The sequence below is a fragment of the Lactuca virosa genome, chromosome 8 (genome assembly GCF_052849685.1).
Source record: "Lactuca virosa cultivar CGN04683 chromosome 8, Lactuca_virosa_CGN04683_v6, whole genome shotgun sequence".
Lineage (NCBI taxonomy): Eukaryota > Viridiplantae > Streptophyta > Magnoliopsida > Asterales > Asteraceae > Lactuca > Lactuca virosa.
In genome coordinates, this window is record NC_136433.1 from 163,270,235 (window position 1) to 163,296,486 (window position 26,252).

Consider the following 26,252-nt stretch of genomic DNA (forward strand, 5'->3'; position numbering starts at 1 on the left):
ATAACACAAACATTACTTTTAATTATGATTACATATTTTTCGTAGTACGTAGTACATACATAAGAAATTCAAATACAACAAAATGTCTTAACAAAAGTCAAACAAATATCACTTCTTAAATATCATTGCATGACTTCCCAAATGGTGCCATGTTTTCCTTTTATTCCTCTGAGAATACATGTGATTTTGAAAGATCAACATAATGTTGGTGACTTCGTAGGTTTGAATAATATTATATCTATAAAATACTTTTGTACATGACTTTAGTTAGTTTTGTAAGTAATATCCGTTGTTAGTTCTACTATTTATACGTATTTTTGCTTTCCTTTTCCATATCGTTCGTAGTACAATTAATTATATATATATATATATATATATATATATATATATATATATATATATATATATATATACACACACACATTATTTAAGGTGCCTCACTAGTACAACATTGGGCTTTATCCACGTAAAAAAACCGTCATTAAAGACATTTTATGTCGGTTTTTTTTGAAGACATGAGGGGAAAGGTCGCGTCATTGAATATAAGTTATGTTGTCATTAATTTGTAGTGAGTATAACCCATGAAAAACCGTTATTATAGGTCAAATCCGTCATTATATGCTAGGGTGTTTTCGGAGATATATTTATCTTATATTGATAATGGTCATGAATAAGAAACTTATAGTGATGTGTTTTTTCCTAGAGTCATAAATTTTCACTTACGGTCACCATTTATAAATATTATTGCGGTCATTGTAGACTTTTGGAGACACAAATATAATTAAGCTATAAGGATAAACTATCTTTACTAACATGTTTAATGGTTTATCATCACTATTGTTTACATACACCAAAAAATAAAAAACTTAATACGTCATCAAAAATGATCTATACTAACATGTTATTTCTTTTATTATGATTATTGATCACTTTTCGTGACATGTTTAATATTATATCGTGAATATTGTGAACATTTACTCACTTACAAGCAATTAAACGATGAGCATAAAATACTTATAGTGATGTGTTTTGTCATATAGAGTGACAAATGTTTACTTACAGTGACTGTTTATAAATATTATCACGGCCATTGTTGACTTTTGGAGACACAAATGTAATTAAGTTGTAAGGATAAGTTATGTTTCCTAACATGTGTAATCGTTTATCATTATTATTGCTTACATACACCAATAAATAAAGAAATTAAGACGTCACAAAAAATGATCTATACTAACATGTCATTACTATTATTATGATTATTGATCACTTTTAGTGAAATGTTTAATATTATATTGTTAATATTATGAACGTTTACTCACTCACAAGTCGATCCAAAACCATTTTCGATCTTCCTAACCCCATCTTAGTTGTGATTACGAAAAAAGTCACATTATCATCTGCTAAAGACTTATGTATTGCAAGACGTTGGTAATTCTCACACCCCTTACATATACTTGTATATGTCACATTAACGTTACCGAAATCAACTTGATTTTTTCTTATAAACTTTAAATTTTAACTTCTTTAGTTGTAAAAGTATGAACGAAGTAGAAAAGGAATGTGATGTCTTTAAATGTGCCTCCCTTGAACAGATTCCTTTAGGTATGATGTTTGAACCAACTCTAAGAGCCTTTATTGATAAGTATGTAGATCAAAAAAACCTTAAGGCCTCATACCGAAAAGGAGTGGTATGTATGAATTGTGATCATCAATTTTCGAAAACTTAAAAATTGTGTTGATTTGTTATTGGTACTAACGTCTATGTTAACATTAGTTTTAATTATAGACTGATTACTTCTACGATGGTAATTTCAAATGTGGAATTAAGTTGTTAAGTATTGTTGCAACACAAAATCATTCGGAAGCAAATTATGTTCTTGGGATGATTTACATCTCCAGAGGACATCCAACATGCAAAGAAGGTCTTGTATATATATACTAATTAAATACATGTTTTGTTCATATAAATTTTCCTTTTTATTGAAATATAATCCACAATGCAAGTAGTATAAGAGTTGAATAGGGTGATGACTAGTATTGAATATGAGTTAAATAAAGTGTGAGTATGACATGGAGTAGAGTTGATAACTATGATTTAATATGAGTTTAATGGACTTTGAGTGATGACATGGAGTAGAGTTGAAAAAAGGAGTTGCATGTGTTAGTGTATACCACAGGGGTGTGACACGGTAATATAAGTGGCTATATATGTTGGAGTCTTCCTTGTCTCCACAAGGGCTCTTTTGAAGAGACAATATTGGGCTCCACATATATTAACATAATGATCATTTGTATGTTATGGTGGACAAAAGGCACCTATTATATTGGACAAAAATTGTTATTTATTGTGGTTTCATGTGTAATTGCAGATTTAGACGTACTGGATACTTGTTTTGATCCTTTAACGGTATATGATCATGACATTATTGATTGTTCAACAAACGTTAGGCACTTGTTGCAGAAATCAAATGTACAGCATAAACCTTTAGAAGATCAACTCAAGACTTTACCATGTGAAGAGCATACCATTGTTGAGGTCACTAATGAATTTTTTGGGTATAATATGCCACAATTTGATTTCTGTCGTGTTTGTAAGTGGTATCGTGAGTACATTGTTTTTTGCAAATTTATAAAATATCTTCATTAGGTAGGTGTATAACATTTTATTGTAACTATAAATGTAAACACAGTACTTTTTTTTTGGTTTTTTGTTGATAATGTAAACAGCTAGTAATGTGTAAATTAATGCAGCTAGATATCGATCTTATTGTAGTAAAAATGCATGTGTTTTAATTTTTTGATGTTGTTTATATACTTATATAACATTTAACAAATCATAATTTATGGTGATCACTACAAACAACCATTGGGAAATGAATTCTCACAATTGTAATGGTTATTTTATTATTTGACTTCAAGTTAGGGTGTTTGATATTTCATTTAAAAACTACTTATTGACTTATGGCTTTTTTGAAAACTCAATTAGTCAAAAAAACGTATTTTTCAATATAAAAAAGACTTTTAAAAAAACATTTCATTAACCCTTCAAAAATCAGATTTCACTAAGTTAGGATTTCTAACTTCTCAAAACTCCATATAACATTTTGGGTTGTAAAAGACAAACACTATATCAAAAACATCTATTGAATTAATGGCTTTCCCACCACAAAAGCTAATCACACACTTCTTAGAAAACTCATTTTCTCACCACCATAAGTTAATAAGTCTTTTTTCCTAAAAATCCTTTAACTTGATGTTTAAAATGAAATCCAAAACACATATTACCTCTTACTTAATATTTATATTCATCTAAACTAAAAAAGTAGATGGAATCACTTAAAATGAAACTTCGACACCTTATATATATTTATCGGCTTATGTCTTTATGTCTCACTCAATACCCAAAGGTAAAGGTACATATAACATAAAAATATGTTATTAGTTCAATAGACTTGGATAGTTTGAACTGGTTTATTGGACTTGTATAGTTGGATTTCACTTAGCCAATTAGGGTACATATAAATTTAAAAACCTGTTATAAAAGATGACATTTGTCCTTCGTTTTTTACCATGACACGACTTGTCACGGGTTTTTTCATGTTACAAATTACAATATAAGATTTGAATCACATAAAATGAAACCTCAACACCTTATGTCTCGCTTAATAACCAACCTGTTATAAAAAGAAGACTTTTGTCCACCGTTTTAGGCTGTCGCACTAATTGTCACTTTTACATGTATAACCGATGTGAATGTGAGAAGTCTGATGTGCAATGGTGACTCGTTTTCATTGAACGGTCATGGAAAACAATCATGTGAATTTTTTTTATGACATTTAGTGATGAGAAATATAAAAACCAAGACCATCCGGTTTTCAAAAACCGATGTCATAGCCCAGTTTTGTACTAGTTTACCCCTTATTAAACGACCGTATACTTTTTACCCCTTTTTAATGGCTGGTGGAACAATGTTACAATGATTTTCTATAATCAAGCTTTTGACATGTAGAATACGGCCCCGTACACGCTTCATCGGACGTCGTAAAAGTTTAGAGCGTTATCTCTGCTTTGACTCGACCACCAAGGTTGTAGCTAGCAACCGCAGGTGGGAGTGTCAATCTCGTAAAAATCTATACATATATATCCCGTTCACTTAAGATTTAACGATTATAGGCCGGGGTTTTAGATTAAGTGATGAATACTTGTCTCATTTAAAACATTTTGCATATGATTTTTTTTTTAAACAAAATAATTTGTCATCCTTGAATCTAATTTTAGTCAAGGTTTTAAGGGAAATAAAAATATTTATTGAGTCACGAGGAGATAGTAAGAAGACGAAATTATTTTTATTTATATAATATAAGATTTCTAGAAAAATGAATTCTAAGTAATTTAATTTTATGGTTTGACATGTAGATTTTTGGAATTGTACGCCTAGCCATTTTTGGGAAATCAAAAAACGTAACCAATCACTGTAAGGCTGTTAGGTGTGGGCAACGTCCATGGGGGCGTTTTTGTACGTTATGACTGCACAAACACCACCCCCTTCACCGTTTTTGCGCGTTATAAGTCTGCCTGTTACTTCCCGTTACCACCACAACATCATATAACGCCCGTTTTGAACTTTTTATATTTTAAAAACGTCGGTGTGAGTTGCCCACACCGACCAGTCTAAGTAAGAATTTAATCTTTGCTTCAAGACTGAATTTACATATAAGCAATGTAGAAAAAAAATTACAGCTGCAATAATTTGAACACATGTCTGATTATAACAAAAATGTGACAAGAACTTCACCAACTCAATTACATATATCACATAGATTAGGTTAAGCAAAATAATATATATACAAACGTATAGAAACTATAATATCCCCAAAGTTGGGGCCCTAAATGGTTATGGGGCCTCGAGTCGTCGCCTAACCTACTCCACCCATCAGGTTGGGCCTGCGTAACGATTTTAGTTTTTTTTTTAGTAGTGTAACCCATAAAATTTTTGTGCAGCGCTACAGTTTTTGTATTTGATCCACCACTCCATATACAAACGATACCTCTTACGAATAAACATCTAAGTGGATTAATTTGATTTTTCGAAAAAATTATGTGGAAAAAAAATCTTGCATTCTCGTTAATATATGAATTTCTTAAAAGATCTTTTATATATATATATATATATATATATATATATATATATATATATATATATATATATATATATATATATATAGGGTGAGGTTCAATAGAGAACTATAATTAACCAAGGAACCAATCTATTTTTCAACTTTTAGAACTTATTTTTTATTAAAAAAAAACAAAAAATACAGAAATTCATAACTTTTTATCCTTTTTCCAATGATATCAAATTCGATAAAAAAAATTTTCCGTCAAATTCACAATGTGAATTTTTGAAGATTCACAATGTAAATCTACATTCACACGGTGAATCCGAAAAATATATTTAACATTCACAATGTTAAGTTGTGAATTTGATCCACCACTCCATATACAAACGATACCTCTTACGAATAAACATCTAAGTGGATTAATTTGATTTTTCGAAAAAATTATGTGGAAAAAAAATCTTGCATTCTCGTTAATATATGAATTTCTTAAAAGATCTTTTATATATATATATATATATATATATATATATATATATATATATATATATATATATATATATATATAGGGTGAGGTTCAATAGAGAACTATAATTAACCAAGGAACCAATCTATTTTTCAACTTTTAGAACTTATTTTTTATTAAAAAAAAACAAAAAATACAGAAATTCATAACTTTTTATCCTTTTTCCAATGATATCAAATTCGATAAAAAAAATTTTCCGTCAAATTCACAATGTGAATTTTTGAAGATTCACAATGTAAATCTACATTCACACGGTGAATCCGAAAAATATATTTAACATTCACAATGTTAAGTTGTGAATTTAGATATTTTTAGTTTTTTTTCGATAAAGAATAAGCTCTAGAACTTGAAAAAAAATCTTTGGTTCCGTGAAGAACCAATAATTATGGTTCTCTATTGAACTTTTTCCCATATATATATATATATATATATATATATATATATATATATATATATATATATATATATATATATATATATATATATATATATATATATATATATATTGTAACACCCGATTCCTGGTACGATTTTATTTAAGTGTTTTCCTAAATTTTTGCCATGAACTCGGCGAGTCGGCGTCCCGACTCGCCGAGTAGCAGCGAGGTGGACACGGGATTTAAGCTGGGAACTCGGCGAGTCGACATATGGACTCGGCGAGTCCACCTGTCTGGATGAAACTCTATTTTCAGACTTTGCACCCTATTTTACCCATTCTAAAACACCTATTTCGTCCCATTTTCCTCCCAGAGAGCAGTAGAGAACAACCCTAGCTCCTTTAGTGTTCTTGAGTGATTTTGATCTTCCAAAGAAGGTTCTGGAGCTTAGAAGAAGAAGGAGGAAGTTGGAGTGTTCCAGAAGTGAAGGTAGACCCGAAATCTACTCTGGGGAAGGCATCAAATCAGGTAATAAAACCCTCACTTTGCTCATTAGCTCTTAGGTTCCTTTTTGTCCCCAATGGTTGATCTTCAAGCCTTAAAACCCCCCCAGATTTTGTGTGTATATGTGATAACCAGACCCTAGGAACTGAGACCCATGAGTTGGATCAGTTGCATGTCTCAGATTTGGCTAGATTGGGTGAAGAGTCGAAGGGAACTCGGCGAGTGCCAAAGTGCACTCGGCGAGTTCCATGAAGATGGCCTTAGACTCGACGAGTTGGATGAACAACTCAGCGAGTCCTATGAAGATTGCCTGGTACTCGGCGAGTCGTTCTTCAAACTCGGCGAGTCCCTTGAATATAGCCTTGAACTCGGCGAGTTGTTCTTCAAACTCGGCGAGCCATATGAACTGTCACTAGGATAAGAAGGGTTTAAGTGTAGGAGGTCCAACCCTTCGTAGTCGCACGTGGAATTAGCAATTTAACGTGTAGCTATAGTCCCAGAATCTCCAAATCTCCAAGGTTGATGTTCTGATGGAAGATTGGAGCGAATTGTGAGATCTGTTCGTCGAACTCGGCGAGTCCCCCCTTGGACTCGGCGAGTCCAGTCGCGGGTTTGTTAGTTGTCCCCGTTTAGCGAGTCAGGCTGACTCAGTGAGTGGGAACAGGGACCCGATGAGTCAGAGTCGGGCTAGACGTAGAAGGACGCGGCGAGTCGCTATATGGACTCGGCGAGTCCAGTCAATCAGAAGTTGACTTTGACCAGTCATTTGACCTAAGGGGTATTTATGAGTACCTAATCCATGATTACAGATTTATAGCCGGAGGGTTACCGGTGCGGCAGCCAGGCGTAGGTTGAGCGGGTTTTCAGCAGCTACCCTCGAGGTGAGTTACCTTCTAGTAGCGGTGGGTCTACGGCCACAATGCCGGCCCACCAGTAGGAGTTGTATGTTGGATGATTGTCTTTGTGATATCATCTAGGTTTGCTACTACCTGATATGTTATGTGCTAGTATGATATGATGTTATATGCTAGTAGCAGTAGGGGAGATAGTCCCTAGGGTTTCCGGTCGATAGGGCCGAAAGGGGTAGTCATACCCAGTCATGTTAGACAGATTATGGTTATGTGATATATGTTATGTGGTAGTAGTAGAGAGGTGAAATAGTCCCCAGTATCCGGTCGAAAGGACCGAAGGGGAGGCCAGCACCCAGATATGTTGGGCAGTATCCGGTCGAAAGGACCGAAGGGGTAGGTCGGGCACCCAGATATGCCTGACAGTATCTGTATGTTATGTGATTGTATGGTATGTGGTACGATGGGGGAAATCACTAAGCTTCGTGCTTACAGTTTACAGTTTTGTTTCAGGTACCTCTTCAGCTAGGGGAAAGGAGTCGGCGCGGTAGCGGCATATCACACACACACTCTTGTTTCCGCACTATGGATTTTCTGGGATGTACTCTGAATATTTTACTATGATGTTACCGGTTTTCAGACATGAATTAATATTATGAATGTTTTGTAACGATGTTTTTATGTATTAACCTAATTTAAAAATGAAAATTTTAGCTGGTATTTTTGGGATGTTACAAGTTGGTATCAGAGCCCTGGTTTGAGGGATTCGGACACACCTTCGGGGGTGTCTGGACTCAAATCGAGGGGATTAAAAGATTTTTTTTTATAAAGAAATGATTTTTCTAAATACTAAGTAAAAGAGTTTCGAGAAAGAAAGAACAAGGTGTGTGATGTGCGCGACCGGCCGAGCTCAAGTAAGTTTTCCCCAAAGTACCCATACAAGTTATTGTTATGATTATCAGTTCCAGTTTCAGTAGAACAGCATGCTAGAATAGGACTAAGGATCTAGGAATGATGCCTTATGTGCCTGCTTTATGTGTTCCAGCTTTATGAGAATTGCATGCTAGTACAGATCAGTCAGTATGATAGCCAGAATAGTATATACTTGATTATGTGTACTCAATGCACGAATGCTGCTTGCTATGTGCTTTTAGGAGTTCTAGTTGTCTCTCACTAACTAGTAAACGAATATGTTACGTTACATATTGCAAGGACTAAATAATTTCAGAAGGTTGGGTCTAGCCCTGCTTCGCAGCTCTTGTCTGAGTCCAACCGTTGTAGGGTAGGACCTCTCATTCGAAGAATTATCTAGTCTGAGTAATATGTAAGAGTATTCGCGAGCTAGTTATGGAAAGAAAGCAGGGACTTCTTGTGCAGCTGATGGCAGAGAGTGGGTGGCGATTACTTAGGGCAAGCCTAGGGCGAGGGTAGCACGAGAACCGCAGTATTAGTAGAAAGGACTTGGTTGAGTTGAGGCAATTCTTGAGGAAAGTACGGATAGACGTGGAAGGTAGTATGGGCCCGTACTACTGAAAGCGGAGGATCCGTACTCGATTCAAAAAGGGTCGAGACGAGACCGGGGACTTGTGATATGTATGTGAGCCTCGTTAGTGGAATATAGTTTGATGGTGGTTATGCTATGTTTTGCAGTATGGTGACCACACGACAGGGAGCGGGAGGCCCAGGATCAGGATCGGGTTCGGGTTCAGGGTCCGAACCAGTTGATGAGGGTCTACGCGAGTTCATCGCGTCAGAGATTACCAGGGGCATCCTTGAGTCGACTCCCATCATCTTCGGGTCGATCAAGGAGGGTATTGTAGAGTTGATGGAGGATCGTCTCAGGGCGTTCAGGAGTGATATGGCGGCTAGCCAGTCAGGACCACGCACACTGTCCTTTAAGGACTTCAGGGGCAGTGGTGCATCAGATTTCCATGGGGCGAAGGACCCCATTGCTGCCAGACGATGGATTGCAGACCTTGAGTCTGCATAGCTGATCAGCTTCTGCCCCGAGGGGTCAAAGGTACGATTTGCAGCAGGGTGTGTACGTGACAGAGCTAGAGATTGGTGGGAGTCGGTTTGTGACTCTTTGGGAGCCGCGGCCATTGAGGCTATGACATGCCGGACTTTGTGACACGATTCAGGACGGAGTTCGCGCCTGCGGTGGAGCTCCAACAGTTAGCACGAGAGTTCTTGGATATGAGGCAGACGACAGAGACAGTGGCGGAGATCACCGCCAAGTTCCGGGAGAGGGCGTTACTGGTACCTCAGTACGCGGGTGATGAGGACATGAGGAGGACCCGCTACCACGACATGCTCCGAGCCGACATCCGGGAGCATGTCAGTTTTTCAGCTTGCCCTACCCTGGAGTCCATGATTGCCAGGGCAAGGGAGAGGGAGATTGATCTGGGTCACATTCTGAAGAGAAAGGCTGAGGAGGGACAGATGATTGGGGCTTCGGGGAAGAAGCCCAAGGGATCAGATCCGGGCCCAAGAGGCCCACCGAGTCGTAGCCGCTGCAGGAAATGCGGCAAGTCGCATGAGGGACCATGCAGGTTAGGATCGTCAGGCTGCTACAAGTGCGGCAAGACGGGGCACTTTAGCAGGGATTGTACTGCTCCTACTCCGGTATTTCAGACGTCCGAGTTGCTGTGTTTCCACTGCAACCAGAGGGGCCACAAGAGGGCTAATTGTCCTCAGTTGACAGCAGCAGCGCCAGTACGGGCGCCAGCTCCAACGACTCTGCGGATTACGGATGGCCGGCAGGGCAAGGCAGAGGCTCCGGTGGTGAGGAGCCGGGCATTTCAGCTGACAGCCGAGGAGGCACGCGCTGCACCCGATGTGGTGACGGGTATGATTGTTTCCCTCTGACCTATTATGAGATTTATGATATTGATATGTGCTCTGTGTATATACGTTTAGGATCGTTCCATGTGAATGGTATTCCAGTCCAGGTGTTGTTTGATTCGGGGGCTACCCGATCCTTTATTTCTCTTGCACTTAGCAAGAAGTTTCCTGAGTCCTCGGGCATGTTGGATTGCCTTTTAGAGGTCGAGATTGCGGACGACCGGTCGGTGCGAGCATCAGAGGTCTTTCGAGATTGTGTATTGAGGTTGTTCGAAGAGCGGTATTTGGTTGACCTAGTTCCCATTCCATTGCGGGGAAACAAGGTCATTATTGGTATGGATTGGCTGGGTCCCAATGGGGCAGTGATAGATTGCCCGCAGCAGTTAGTACGAGTCAGAGCCCCAAGTGGGGGAGAGTTAGTAATTCAGGGTGAGAGATCACAGCGAGGGCCAGCCTTCTGTTCGGCAGCGAGGGCGAGGCATTACCTTCAGCAGGGTTGCGCAGGATATGTCGCATATATCATGGACACCCGGGAGGCGGGTAAGGCGACGGTGGGCGATGTGCCCGCAGTACGAGAGTTCGCGGATGTATTCCCCGAGGAGCTGCCTGGGATACCTCCGGAGTGACAGGTGGAGTTCAGGATCGACCTAGTCCCTGGTGCGGCTCTGATAGCCAAGGCACCGTATCGGTTGGCTCCTCCTGAGATGCAGGAGTTGTCTACACAGCTTCAGGAGCTGTTAGACAGGGGTTTCATTCGACCGAGCAGTTCACCCTGGGGAGCCCCGATTCTGTTTGTGAAGAAGAAGGACGGGTCGCATCGGATGTGTATCGATTATAGGAAGCTGAATAAGGTAACGGTGAAGAACCGCTACCCACTCCCGAGGATTGACGACCTCTTTGACCAGCTTCAGGGAGCATCTTGGTTCTCCAAGATACATTTGCGTTCAGGGTATCACCAGGTGAGGGTCAGAGAGGAAGATGTGCAGAAGACGGCATTTCGGACACGTTATGGCCACTATGAGTTCGTGGTGATGCCTTTCGGGCTCACCAATGCTCCTGCCGCGTTCATGGACCTCATGAACCGCGTGTGTAGACCGATGTTAGACCGGTCGGTGATAGTATTTATTGATGATATCTTGGTTTACTCCAAGACGCGAAAGCAGCATGAGGAGCATTTGCGAGAGGTTGTAGAGACCTTGAGGAGGGAGAACTTGTATGCCAAGTTCTCCAAGTGTGAGTTCTGGTTGCGCGAGGTGCAGTTTCTTGGGCACCTTGTCAACCAGAACGGGATTTCGGTAGATCCGGCCAAGGTGGAGGCCGTGATGAGATGGGAGGTTCCGAAATCTCCATCTGAGATTCGGAGTTTCCTGGGATTGGCTAGCTACTATCGGAGATTCATCCAGGATTTCTCCAAGATAGCATTACCCCTGACCAGGTTAACGAGGAAGGCCGTGGTCTTTCGTTGGGGGCCTGAGCAGCAGGCAGCATTCGAGACACTGAGACAGAGATTGTGCGAGGCGCCAATCTTAGCCTTGCCAGAGGGCATGGAGGATTTTGTTGTATACTGCGATGCGTCCACCTCAGGTTTGGGCGCAGTATTGATGCAGAGAGGGCATGTCATCGCTTACGCGTCGAGGCAGCTGAAGCCTCACGAGGCGAACTACCCGACACATGATTTGGAGTTGGGGGCCGTTGTGTTCGCCCTCAAGATTTGGCGTCATTACCTCTATGGGGTTTGCTGTACGATTTACACGGACCACAAGAGTTTGAGGTACCTCATGGACCAGCCAAATCTGAATATGAGGCACCGTCGGTGGCTTGATGTGGTAAAGGATTACGAATGTGAGATCCTCTACCACCCAGGGAAGGCCAATGTCGTGGCCGATGCGCTTAGCCGCAAGGCAGCACCGATCAGGGATATATGTTTGAGGATGACGGTGGTGACTCCGCTTCTGGAGCGGATCCGGGAGGCTCAGCAGGAGGCTATGAAGGAGGAACATCGGAAGAGTGAGCGGATTGTGGGACAGGTTTCCTCCTTCGACCATGACAGCAGGGGATTATTGACATTACACCGCAGGGTGTGGGTTCCATACCTCGGAGGCGTGCGCCAGGTCCTGATGGAGGAGGCGCACAAATCCCGATTCTCCATTCATCCAGGGGCAACGAAGATGTATAGGGATCTTCGTCTGGACTATTGGTGGCCCTGCATGAAGCGGGATGTAGCATGGTACGTTGAGCGGTGCCTGACCTGCAGGAAGGTCAAGGCCGAACACCAGAGACCGCACTGCAAGATGTAGCCGTTGGATATCCCGCTGTGGAAATGGGAAGACATCACGATGGATTTTATCACCAAGCTGCCCAGGACCGCACGGGGAATGGATTCAATCTGGGTCATTGTCGACCGATTGACCAAGAGCGCCCACTTTATCCCGATTCAGGAGAGCATCTCGGCCGAGAAATTGGCCGATATCTACATCAGAGAGGTAGTGGCACGAGATGGGGTGCCAGTTTCAGTGATTTCGGATAGGGATGTGCGGTTCACTTCCAGGTTCTGGAAGAAGTTTCATGACGAGCTGGGTACTCGTCTGCATTTTAGTACATCCTTCCACCCGCAGACGGATGGCCAGAGCGAGCGGACCATCCAGACTCTGGAAGACATGCTGTGGGCGTGTGTTTTAGACTTCGGTGGTAGCTGGGATACCTATCTTCCTTTAGCCGAGTTTTCATACAATAACAGCTATCACGCGAGTATTGACTGTCCTCCCTTCGAGATGTTGTACGGGAGGAAGTGTAGGACCCCGATATGTTGGGGCGAGGTTGGACAGAGAGTCATGGGGAGCACCGAAGTAGTGCTCAGGACGACGGAGAAGATTCAGCAGGTCCGGAGCAGGCTTCAGACTGCTCAGAGTCGGCAGAAGAGTTATACCGATAGGCGCCGATCAGACTTGGAGTTCCAGGTTGGGGATATGGTTCTCCTGAAAGTGTCGCCTTGGAAGGGCGTCATCCGATTCAGGAAGAGGGGCAAGTTGGGTCCCAGCTATATTGGACCGTTTAGGGTTGCAGCCAGAGTGGGCAAGGTGGCATACCGGCTGGATCTGCCAGCCGAACTCAGTCAGATCCACAGCACTTTCCACGTCTCCCAGCTGCGGAAGTGCCTGGTGGACGACTCAGCGGTGGTACCTTTGGAGGACATCCAGGTTGATGACAGCCTGAATTATATCGAGCGGCCTATGGCTATCCTAGACCGGAAGTCGAAGGAACTGAGGAACAAGAGGGTGGAGCTGGTGAAGGTGCAATGGCAGCACCGAAAGGGCTCGGAATGGACTTGGGAGCCCGCGGATGAGATGGTGGAGCATTATCCGGAGCTGTTCCGGGAGGGAGCGGCAGACTTCGAGGACGAAGTCTAAAATAAGTGGGGGAGATTTGTAACACCCGATTCCTGGTACGATTTTATTTAAGTATTTTCTTAAATTTTTGCCATGAACTCGGCGAGTCTGCGTCCCGACTCGCTGAGTAGCAGCGAGGTGGACACGGGATTTAAGTTGGGAACTCGGCGAGTCGACATATGGACTCGGCGAGTCCACCTGTCTGGATGAAACTCTATTTTCAGACTTTGCACCCTATTTTACCCATTCTAAAACACCCATTTCGTCCCATTTTCCTCCCAGAGAGCAGTAGAGAACAACCCTATCTCCTTTAGTGTTCTTGAGTTATTTTGATCTTCCAAAGAAGGTTCTGGAGCTTAGAAGAAGAAGGAGGAAGTTGGAGTGTTCCAGAAGTGAAGGTAGACCCGAAATCTACTCTGGGGAAGGCATCAAATCAGGTAATAAAACCCTCACTTTGCTCATTAGCTCTTAGGTTCCTTTTTGTCCCCAATGGTTGATCTTCAAGCCTTAAAATCCCCCAGATTTCGTGTGTATATGTGATAACCAGACCCTAGGAACTGAGACCCATGAGTTGGATCAGTTGCATGTCTCAGATTTGGCCAGATTGGGTGAAGAGTCAAAGGGAACTCGGCGAGTGCCAAAGTGCACTCGACGAGTTCCATGAAGATGGCCTTAGACTCGACGAGTTGGATGAACAACTCAGCGAGTCCTATGAAGATTGCCTGGTACTCGGCGAGTCGTTCTTCAAACTCGGCGAGTCCCTTGAATATAGCCTTGAACTCGGCGAGTTGTTCTTCAAACTCGGCGAGCCATATGAACTGTCACTAGGATAAGAAGGGTTTAAGTGTAGGAGGTCCAACCCTTCATAGTCACACGTGGAATTAGCAAATTAACGTGTAGCTACAGTCCCAGAATCTCCAAATCTCCAAGGTTGATGTTCTGATGGAAGATTGGAGCGAATTGTGAGATCTGTACGTCGAACTCGGCGAGTCCCCCCTTGGACTCGGCGAGTCCAGTCGCGGGTTTGTTAGTTGTCCCCGTTTAGCGAGTCAGGCTGACTCAGTGAGTGGGAACAGGGACCCGATGAGTCAGAGTCGGGCTAGACGTAGAAGGACGCGGCGAGTGGCTATATGGACTCGGCGAGTCCAGTCAATCAGAAGTTGACTTTGACCAGTCATTTGACCTAAGGGGTATTTATGAGTACCTAATCCATGATTACAGATTTATAGTCGGAGGGTTACCGGTGCGGCAGCCAGGCGTAGGTTGAGCGGGTTTTCAGCAGCTACCCTCGAGGTGAGTTACCTTCCAGTAGCGGTGGGTCTACGGCCACAATGCCGGCCTACCAGTAGGAGTTGTATGTTGGATGATTGTCTTTGTGATATCATCTAGGTTTGCTACTACCTGATATGTTATGTGCTAGTATGATATGATGTTATATGCTAGTAGCAGTATGGGAGATAGTCCCCAGGGTTTCCGGTCGATAGGGCCGAAAGGGGTAGTCATACCCAGTCATGTTAGACAGATTATGGTTATGTGATATATGTTATGTGGTAGTAGTAGAGGGGTGAAATAGTCCCCAGTATCCGGTCGAAAGGACCGAAGGGGAGGCCAGCACCCATATATGCTGGGCAGTATCCGGTCGAAAGGACCGAAGGGGTAGGTCGGGCACCCAGATATGCCTGACAGTATCTGTATGTTATGTGATTGTATGGTATGTGGTACGATGAGGGAACTCACTAAGCTTCGTGCTTACAGTTTACAGTTTTTTTTCAGGTACCTCTTCAGCTAGGGGAAAGGAGCCGACGCGGTAGCGGCATATCACACACACACTCTTGTTTCCGCACTATGGATTTTCTGGGATGTACTCTGTATTTTTTACTATGATGTTACCGGTTTTCAGACATGAATTAATATTATGAATGTTTTGTAACGATGTTTTTATGTGTTAACCTAATTTAAAAATGAAATTTTTAGCTGGTATTTTTGGGATGTTACATATATATATATATATATATATATATATATATATATATATATATATATATATATATATATATATATATATATATATATATATATATATAGAGAGAGAGAGAGAGAGAGAGAGGGAGAGAGAGAGAAGGGTTCTAATGAGATCAATATCTATTTTTAGATCATAGGATCAAATTTTTTGCCCTTAAGTTAATAAGGTACACAATTAAAATAAGAGTTTCATAAAACTGAATCAAATTCCTCCAAATAAAACATCTTATTCTCAACTAGATCTGAACCCACTATTCGCTATGATGTTTCCATCTGTGTCTGATGATGCCTTCGTAAGAACTGAATTTGATTAACATGGAACCAATACTCAGTTCATCTCTTCAATTTGGACACGAACATATTGTTGAAACGATCGAGGAATAAGCTCTATAATTTTGGAACCTAAGACGAAGTACGATTGTCAGCTCAGGTTTTGTTAATCACTCTACACTCTTCCTATCACTCTCATCTCTTTGTGCAATCGCTCCTTTTTTATATCGCTAACACATAATGTCACACCCCGGCCGTCGGCGGAAACACCGGGCAATGTAACGTCATTTCTTGTATCATAGTTATCTACTTCCTGAAAACACATGCATTTTAAAATACGTCAACATAAAGTTGGTGAGTCCACAAGTTTTGACTCCATATAAAAATAATACATTTTCCAAGTTCAAAAGTATCATTTTGACTTTCCAACGTTTAGTATATATATCCTAGGTATAAAAGTTTACTTACCAAATAAGTAGTTTACCTATAAGTCTCATATACTATGAATATAAGTGTTTGTAATTCCATACAAACGAAAGTTGCTACGTATAAATCTTATTTCAATTCTATACGAGTAAAAACCGCTACGTATAAATCTATTTCATTTCTATACGAGTAAAACCGCTACGTATAAATCTATTTCAATTCTATACGAGTATGTGTGCTAGGTATAATTATCTACTTAATATACAAGTAGTATACCTACCAGTTTCTTGTACTTAGAGTATAAGTGTTTGGGAAACTTATACTTAACATTAATACTTGTATAACGACAAAGTATAATGCTTCTAACAATTTGCTACCATTAGTCCGTAACCGCGGCTATATGACTAGTTTCAAACATCTGCTTGATGCTACAAGTTTCGCATCTTAAGATAAGTTCCACACGCTTCATCAACGTCGGAACAATAAACAAATAAAAGGATAGTTCGTCACTCGCACACTGTTGGGTTGTAGCTAGCAACCACGAGTGGGGTTGTCAACCTGTATCTTATTCATACATGACTTCCTCGCTAGCACGGGATTAACGGTTACAGGTCAGAGGATTTTCCCTAAGATTTCCAATCTTAGTTGATGAATACAATAACTCATGTAGACTTGTCGAGTTCCATTAGTACTAGTAGTAAAATCATATTCGTGTCTAAAACCCTAAGTTATTAGACTATGCTTTAAGCATTACTCCTAATATTTATAATACTTAGGCAGTACAATAGCTATAATTTGAGTTAAACCAGGTTTTATCTTTACATAAAACCAAATAAAAACATATAACATACCTGGTTTTATCTTGACATAAAACCAACAATAACAACATATATCATACCTGGTTTTATCTTGACATAAAACCAACAATAACAACATACTTATCAATTAGCATATAGAACTTCCGAGTATAACTCTGGAACTATATCGCACACAAAATATATATAGAATCTTAAGTATAACTCAAGATCTACATTAATATAATAACATGCTAACAAGTTGATAATAGTTGTATATATTCAAAATATTATATTTAGAACAACTATATCCCGGTTAATATAAATATCTACGTTGATACGAACATACTATCATATAGACATAATACTAACTTAAATACCATATTTAGCATGCGCTTTCCCCCAAAAATATTAGAAAGTGGGGCCGTGAAACTCACCCTAGTAGCGTGATTTTATGTAATCTAAGCAGAAACGGTCAGCGGTACGAGGTCGTCGGGGCTCGGGATGCAAGAGGGCTTTAGCAAATGAGAGAAAGGAAAGAAGTAAAGGTGTAAGAATAGCTGAAGTCGGACCTGCTATTTATAGGAAGATTTTTGGCCCTCACGACGTGAGAAACTCATTGTTCACGTCGTGAGTTTGGAACTTATCTCTTCGTAGACTTGCCATCCGTCTTCTAGCTTCCGAAGGTGGCCATATGACTCCTCACGTCGTGAAAAACTCCTTGTTCATGTCGTGAGTTTGGATCTTATCACTTCGTGGCCTCGCCACGCACCTTCTAGATCCGAGATGTGGCAAAATGACTCCTCACATCGTGAGTTTCTATGCTCACGTCATGAGTTCAGTCGGATTAGGGTTTCTGACAGTTGTATCTTCAGAAGGTCGTAACTTTCACATACGAACTCCGTTTTTGACGTTATTTATATGCACACGTAGGTATTTACAAGTACTACAACTCTCTTTTAGACTCCAATAGATAATTCTAAGTCTATTTTAAATTCCTCTTATTATATAGTGTTCGGTTTATCATAACTTCTTTATGCAAAGTCAGATTCAGACGTTCTCTATATTTTTGGAATCGTATGAAAGTATACTTTGAGTTGCATCATAAAGAAAGTTCACATTTGTATTAGAATTTATCATGAATTACATAGTACGTTTATCACATTACTAGTTTAATAAAATCACATTATATGATTGGCATAATCACATATGATTGTTATTGACCTATTTTGACTGGTGTTACATTCTCCCCCCGTTAGAATAATTTTATCCCGAAATTTATCTTGTGGATGGGGTTTTGTTAAATAGTTGGGGGTATTTTTGTTTCATCTAATCTTCACATTCCCAAGTAAATTCAGGTCCTCGTAAAGAGTTCCATCGAACTTTCACCATGGGAATACAGCTTTGTTTTAATCGTTTGGTTTCTCGATCCATGATTTCGACAGGTTCTTCTACAAAGTTGAGTTTGGTATTGACTTGTACCTCGTTGAGAGGTACAACAAGAGTGTCATCGGATAGACATCTTTTGAGATTTGACACGTGAAAAACATCGTGTACATTGCTTAGCTCTTGAGGTAACTTGAGTTGATATGTGACATAACCAAATCTTTCTAGAATTTCTAAAGGTCCTATTTACCGTGGGTTTAGTTTGCCTCATTTCCCGAATCGAATTACGACTTTCCAAGGAGAGACCTTTAACATTACTCTATCTCGAACTTGGAATTCCAAAGGCTTACGTCTTACGTCATCATAGCTCTTCTGACGATCATGTGCTGCCTTTAATCGATCCTTATTTGCACGATCTTTTGAGTTTGTCTCATGGATTATTTCTGGCTCGGCACATAAGGTATCACCTATATGTTCTCTGACCAATTGTGTGTCTCCAACTTCTCAGTGCGAAAACTACAACTCCCAATTCAAGTTCATGGGTAGTGTAATTATTCTCATGCACCTTAAGTTGTCGTGATGACTAGGCAATAACTTTTCCTCTTTGCATCAACACACATCCCAATCCTTTATTTGATGCGTCGCAGTATACGACGAAATCTTCTGTACCATCTGGAAGGGATAGGATTTGTACACTACACAACATTTGCTTTAGTTTCTGAAAAGCAACTTCTTGTTTGACTTCCCAGTTGAACTTCATATCCTTCTGGGTTAGTGTTGTAAACGGCTTCGCTATTTTTGAGAAATTCTCTATGATTCTACGGTAGTAGCCAACAAGCCCTAAGAATTGACGAACTTCTGTTGGCGTCTTTGGTGCCTCCTAATTCTTGGTTTCTTCAATATTGGAAGGTTCGACATGAATCCCTTTGTTACTAACTACATGTTCTAAAAATTTGTATTCCTCTAATCTAAAATTCACATTCGGAGAATTTGGCGTACAACTTTTCTTTTCTTAGTAGTTCCAAGATTATTTGCAAGTGTTGAACGTGTTCTTCCTTGGTTCGTGAATATATAAATATATCATCGATAACCACTATCACGAATTTATCCAAGTACGGTTTGTAAACACTATTCATGAGGTCCTTGAATAGTGTTGGAGCGTTGGTCAATCCAAAGGCTTAACTAGGAACTCAGATTGACCATACCGAGTCCTAAATGTTGTCTTTGGAACATCATCTTCTTGTACTCCGAGTTGATGGTATCATGATCTGAGATCTATCTTGAATCTTCTAGAATCTTCAGGTGTTTTAGTCTATCAACCACCGTATCCAAGTTTAGTTGTGCATCGGTCTGACCATAATTTAAACATAGGTGATCAGTCGACGTTTAGTTGTGGTTCGGCCCATGTACAATAAAACTCGACTAAGGAGTTTGACCTAAAACCTTGCGTTGAATTCTTATCGAGGGTTTTGGTTTTCTATATTTTTGGGTTATATACATGTGTTCTCATCGCGAGACTGAGTTCATACATAACTCTATATCTTTATGTTTGTTGTATTCATGAGTATTATTAAATATTTTTTGTTACTTCAGGTCCAGCTGATAAGGTACCGGCCAGTCAGGACAGTCGAAAGGGCAGGATCATTTTAGCATATAGCCGTTCTGAAATCCAGCAACCCAAATCGACATGTCTATCATGTCACCGCTCCCGTATGTAGTCCTTCAGTAGAATATTTAATAATACTTTGTGACCTCATCACGCACCTTCTAGATCCGAGATGTGGCAAAATGACTCCTCACGTCGTGAGTTTCTATGCTCACGTCGTGAGTTCAGTTGGATTAGGGTTTCTGACAGTTGTATCTTCGGAAGGTCGTAACTTTCACATACGAACTCCGTTTTTGACGTTCTTTATATGCACGCGTAGATATTTACATGTACTACAACTCTCTTTTAGACTCCAATAGCTAATTCTAAGTCTATTTTAAATTCCTATTATTATATAGTGTTCGGTTTATCATAACTTCTTCATGCGAAGTCAGATTCAGACGTTCTCTATATTTTTGGAATCGTATGGAAGTATACTTTGAGTTGCATCATAAAGAAAGTTCACATTTGTATTAGAATTTATCATGAATTACATAGTACATTTATCACATTACTAGTTTAATAAAATCACATTATATGATTGGCATAATCACATGTGATTGTTATTGACCTATTTTGACTGGTGTTACACATAAATTTCACCTTTGTTTTCTTGTAATCAAAACTCAGATCAAGCAGCCTTATGATTCCTCCTAACATCTGTTTTGTTGCTTCTTCACATTCATCATCGCCAAGTCCACGAAGGTGAAGCTCCTAGGTGTGGTGATTGAAGTTATCATAGACTACATCGGACCAACTCTAACAGTTGTCACCAAACCAAGAAGAGAGGCCATTGGAACAGTCTACCAGGTTATTCTTGAACTGGATAAGCCCCAATCGTTCAATGGATATACATTGTACTATATCTGATTCCTGATTACATAAATAGAATGTGCAAATTGATGAAGAAAAGATCTCAACAATGGTGGAACCTATAACCAATCAATATGCACACAATGTGCTTGTGAAAATGCCTAGAAGAGGAATATTGTTATTTTTATGATTTATTGTGTCCTGATTCGATTATGTGATCAATTCGTGCTCCTACATACTTATGATTCTCATTACAAATGTTTTATCTCTTCTTATTATCGATTTATTACAAAAATGAACAAAGCTTCATTTGTCTATTAGTGATTTTGGTGTTGCGGTTATCACAATATGCTTTGGATTTAACCCTGATCAACTCAAATCTACTAGAGAATACATTAAAGACCTCCTCAGGACTATGTATTTTCATCATGTTATGATTAGAACTTGTAGTGGTGTTGATTATGATGGCATGTGCGGAATAAGAAAAGATCTAGTGAATCATCATGTAAACTCAAGAACACAAGGAGTAAATAAATCTATGTAAGCTCATATTAGATCTAGAAAGGATATACAAATGGGTTTGTACAAATTTCTCTCTCTAGTCTAACACTCCAAAATGGTTCCTTAGATAAAATGAGTATCACTCACTTCCTTATAAAGGAAAGACAACTCATTATGCACAATCAAAGGAGTAAGCCCTCATAACATCCAAGAGTCACTTTGCACCCTTACATTCTCTCCCTCAAAGTTAGGATTGGATGTCCAGCTTCAATCTCCAACGAGCACGCGCAATCAAGACCAAACTCCCCCTCGAAGTAAACACTGGTCTTCAAATCCGCAAATGAAAGATTCGCTTCGAATACCCATCATTCTCCTCCTTTTTATAATCAAAAAATGATTATAAAACCCATGAAGGGTGAGAAGCGCTCGAGGAATGAACTTTACGAAACTCCCCCTTGATGTGTGCCAAAAATGAAACACCAAAAATCTTGCACGAAAAAACAATCACGAAAAAGCCACAAAAATATTTCCAATTTGTGAAAAATTTTGACTTTTTGGGTGAAAGTTGTAAGATTTTTCAAAAACCGGGTAAAAATTGTCAATAATATAATTCTGCAGGGACCTGTTGCGCCAAAAACAGCCAAATATGCCAAACTCTGTCCCATTTGTGAAACTGGGCATAAAGCGTAAATTCGCACAAACGGCAGGGGCCTGAAATGTATATTCTTCGCTTTCTCAGCAAAATCAGTCAATTTTCGAAATTGGGTATGAACAGCCAAATTTTCGAAACTTCAGGGACTGCTTTCGAAATTTCTTCCTTTTGTCCCAAAATGTTGAAAATTAACCCAACTTTCGAAAGTGGACATAAACTGTCAAAATGTCGAAACATCAGGTACTCCTTTTGAAAATTTTGTTTCCTTTCTTCCAAACTGTCGAAAATTACCCCAACTTTGGAAAGTGGGTAAAAACTGCCAAATTGTCGAAACATTAAGGACCAATGTCGAAACTTTTGTGCCTTCTCCAATTCGTTCCATCGTTCGAAACCTTCTCCATTTTAACGAAAATTTTGCACAAAACAATACCATTTTAACAAAAATTTTGCAGCACCATTTTAACCAAACTTTTGCATATCAATGGAATAACGAAATCGAAGCACGTGGAAGGTTCTTCGCTTTTTAGCAACAACTTCGTCAAATATCCCATCGACCATATAAATCTTCGTTAACATTGAATACCAATTCCTGTTGTGCGCAAACCAACTATCGACTCCAGCATTCTTCTTATATCCACCAACAGGAAATCAAACCCATTCGACAGTTAGATAAACCCAGTCGACCATTCATGATTCGTTCCCAATTTAAGTTTTGTTCGTCCCCAAATTATCGAAAATCAATTGATTGACTCCAAAACCGAATCGATATCAACATCCAAACACACCCTTCGTTTTTCAGTCAACAGCACAAATACCATCGATTCGTTACCAATCATCTTCCCAATAACGAATTCACAGCTTTCGTTTTTCAGTGAACAAACATCCAAAAATTTCATCGACAACAAATCTTCGAAATCAGACCCAAATCATCAATCGGCCTTCGTTATCCAAGTATCAAACCTGACTTCCTTTCCTTATCAAAACCTTGATTTCAAACCATCGACAATCACTGTGACCAAATCAGACCTTCGTCATCAGTGATATACCCATCTGACCAAATAACGAAACTTATTTTGACCATCGATCTCCTGTTCGTTTTCAATCCTTCAAAATTAAACAGTCTACCCATTCTTCGAAATATCAATACTGAGACCAAAATCAATATACCAGTCGATATTAATCGACTTCAAATTCAAATCACATTTCGATTCCAGTTGTTCTCGATTCATTCATCAAAATTGAAATCAACTATTGACCCCAAATCGAGAGGATGCGAACGAAACAGAATCAAACATGTTTGACCCTCAAAACGTTCACATATGCGAAAAAAAACCAGATGAAATTGAAATCACACCATGCAGGTCAGTTCAAATTAAAAAAGGCTCAATTCAAAATAAATCGATTTCGATTTCAAATGTGTACTGAAATTCGATTTTGACTTTCACTCCAATTAAAAGCCTCGAACTGATAAGGAACAAATCAACAATAAGTCAAAATTTGACTTTTATTCATCGCATACATCAAAAATTGAACAATGTAATATGCGATGTGAGTTAAAATGAATAATGATTAGATTTGGGCTCAAGAAATAAAAACAAATCAACATTTGGCCTCAAATCAAGAATGAATAGTAATATCGGAATTTGGGCTCACGAAAGATGAACAGTAATGATTTTCAATATATTTTGCTAATGATATTTTCGAAATACAAGCAAAATTTGATTTCCAAAAAAGATTTTTAGAATAAGATTTTGATTTTAGTTTTGATCTAAACAACAATAATTGGATCAATCAATGGGGTTGAAACGGATTTGATCCAATGAGGCAAGTCGATCAAAAATGAAAAACGCAAAATAGGAATTGAAATCATGGATGTTTTGGAATCCATTTGAGAATTTGAGATACCTTTTTGACGAACTGAGTTCCATTTGCAACGAACGAATCAAATTTAGAAGATCTTGGTTCTTTTGTTGGAATGAGAAAATCTCCAGTTTGAACATTGTACCACCCACTTTGCGTGATGTACAACTCATTCTTCGTGTTCTTCGTGTTCTTCAACGATCCAAGAACATCTTCAAAAGAACCACCAATACTTTTGGGTTTTGACTTCAAATTCAATGCAACCTTTGAAGATTGTTTCTTTGGAACCCAAATTTGCTTCACGGATTTCGGCTTCATAACAACATTTGAATAAACCCGCTTGTTTTTGCGTTTAATCTTCTTCTTCTTTTTCTTTCTCATCTTTTTGCATCTTGAAGACTTGATTTCATGAACAAACCCACTTTCCACAACTTCAACTTTTTGTGTTTGAATCAAATCTTTTGGAGTTTGATACTTGTGAATTTCTTGGATCACCGGCTTCCGATAAGGAATCATTCCTTCAAACGAATCACAAGAACACAAAATATCATCGGTTTGAACTCCAATCGAGCAAAAAACTTTTTCATCATAAGAATCAACTTGAACTTTCTTATCATGAACTTCAAGAACATCAAGAACATCACATTGAACTCCATTGTCTTGAACTTCAACAAACTTAAGAGCACGAAGATCATTTGGGTTTTCAATAAGAGAAATGTATTTCTTATTAAACAAATCTCTTTCTTCTCCTTCTTTTTGATTTCTACTACGGACTAATATGTACAAGGCAATTTTATTCAACCATACAATCTTACAAAGTGGTTGAAAAACCAAGCTTCCATTATTATCCTTCAAATCTCCATAAGAAACCATATTACCCCATGAAATCAATTTGCTTAACACCAACCCATAAAATTGATCTTCATTGACTTTGTATTTGATATTTTGAACGATCACAATCCAAGAATCATATGGCAAATCCACCATGATCACAAAACTTGAAAATTTCTAAAGAGAGAAAGTGAATTTGAATGGGTTTTCTAGAAAGAGAAAGTAAAAATCACTTGAATTCTAGTGAAGAAAATCGAATTATGAATAGAAACAATGATGAATTCGATTTCTAGAATCCAAAAACTCTCTAAATCACGAAGATCAAAACACAATGAAGAATCACCAAATCAATAAGGCCATCAATGATCAATTCTTGATGAAAATCAAGAACACCCGCTCTGATATCAATTGTAGTGGTGTTGATTATGATGGCATGTGCGGAATAAGAAAAGATCTAGTGAATCATCATGTAAACTCAAGAACACAAGGAGTAAATAAATCTGTGTAAGCTCATATTAGATCTAGAAAGGATATACAAATGGGTTTGTACAAATTTCTCTCTCTAGTCTAACACTCCAAAATGGTTCCTTAGATAAAATGAGTGTCACTCACTTCCTTATAAAGGAAAGACACCTCATTATGCACAATCAAAGGAGTAAGCCCTCATAACATCCAAGAGTGACTTTGCACCCTTACAGAACTAAAGCTTTTCTTCTTTTTATGTTTACATGATCTTATTTTAATATACTATTTACTTTTATCTCATGTCTTACAATACATATGTCGTATGGTTTAGTTCGAATTTAGTTCACTAATATTTTATCAAGTGCTTTGTATTTGTTTTCTATAAGGAGACTATGTTGTGGTGGTGTGTACTCTATGGTAATGATGATGACAACGAAGGAGGTAGTAGTAACACCTGTGTTCCAGATTGGTTAAGCTTACTTTTTATCAAGGACCATAGATCGAGTTTTAGGAAAAACTTTGTGCCACGACGTGGTGTAAGGATGCCCACGAAGTGGCTTTGATTAAAAGGAACGCATGTTCTTAATGAGTGCCATGATGTGGCAGTAGGTTGGCCACAGTGTCGTAGTTGTTCTGGTTGAAGCCCATAATTTTCAGGTATCTTTCCATATTTAAGAAACATTCATAAGGATTAAGGCATCCTCTTCAGCCTCCAACCCTCCACCTCAAAACCCTATCCTCCCTTAAAGAGTTTTGTTTCATTTTGGTATTTTTGGTGCCTTAACGAAGAAGAAGAAGAAGAAGAAGAGAAATGTGTTTTAGTGCATTGATCCAACAAGAAAACTTCTTCACAATTATCTTGAGCATATTCTAGACCCTTATAAGTATTTAAGTTTCAATCTTTCTGGTTTGTGGTTCTGATCTAGAGTTTTTGTCCCTTTTCTTCATATTGTGAGAGTTTGAAGGAATGAATCCCATAAAGTTG

General features: G+C 39.1%; 1 protein-coding gene across 1 annotated transcript; it reads left to right on the forward strand.

Annotated features, from left to right (window-relative positions):
* The first annotated feature begins 1,303 nt into the window (after positions 1-1,303).
* LOC145131025 (putative F-box protein At1g67623) lies at positions 1,304-2,741 on the forward strand. Its single transcript, XM_079065760.1, has 5 exons — positions 1,304-1,428; positions 1,529-1,688; positions 1,787-1,922; positions 2,370-2,591; positions 2,728-2,741. Exons 1-5 carry the CDS (start codon positions 1,304-1,306, stop codon positions 2,739-2,741), a joined length of 657 nt encoding a protein of 218 aa, XP_078921886.1.
* Positions 2,742-26,252: the final 23,511 nt, after the last annotated feature.

Coding starts and splice junctions, on each gene's coding strand:
- LOC145131025 (XM_079065760.1), top strand. CDS start 1,304: ATGAACGTTTACTCACTCACAAGTCGATCCAAAACCATTTTCGATCTT. Junction 1,429..1,528: donor TTATGTATTGCAAGACGTTG/GTAATTCTCACA, acceptor TAACTTCTTTAG/TTGTAAAAGTATGAACGAAG. Junction 1,689..1,786: donor CCTCATACCGAAAAGGAGTG/GTATGTATGAAT, acceptor TTTTAATTATAG/ACTGATTACTTCTACGATGG.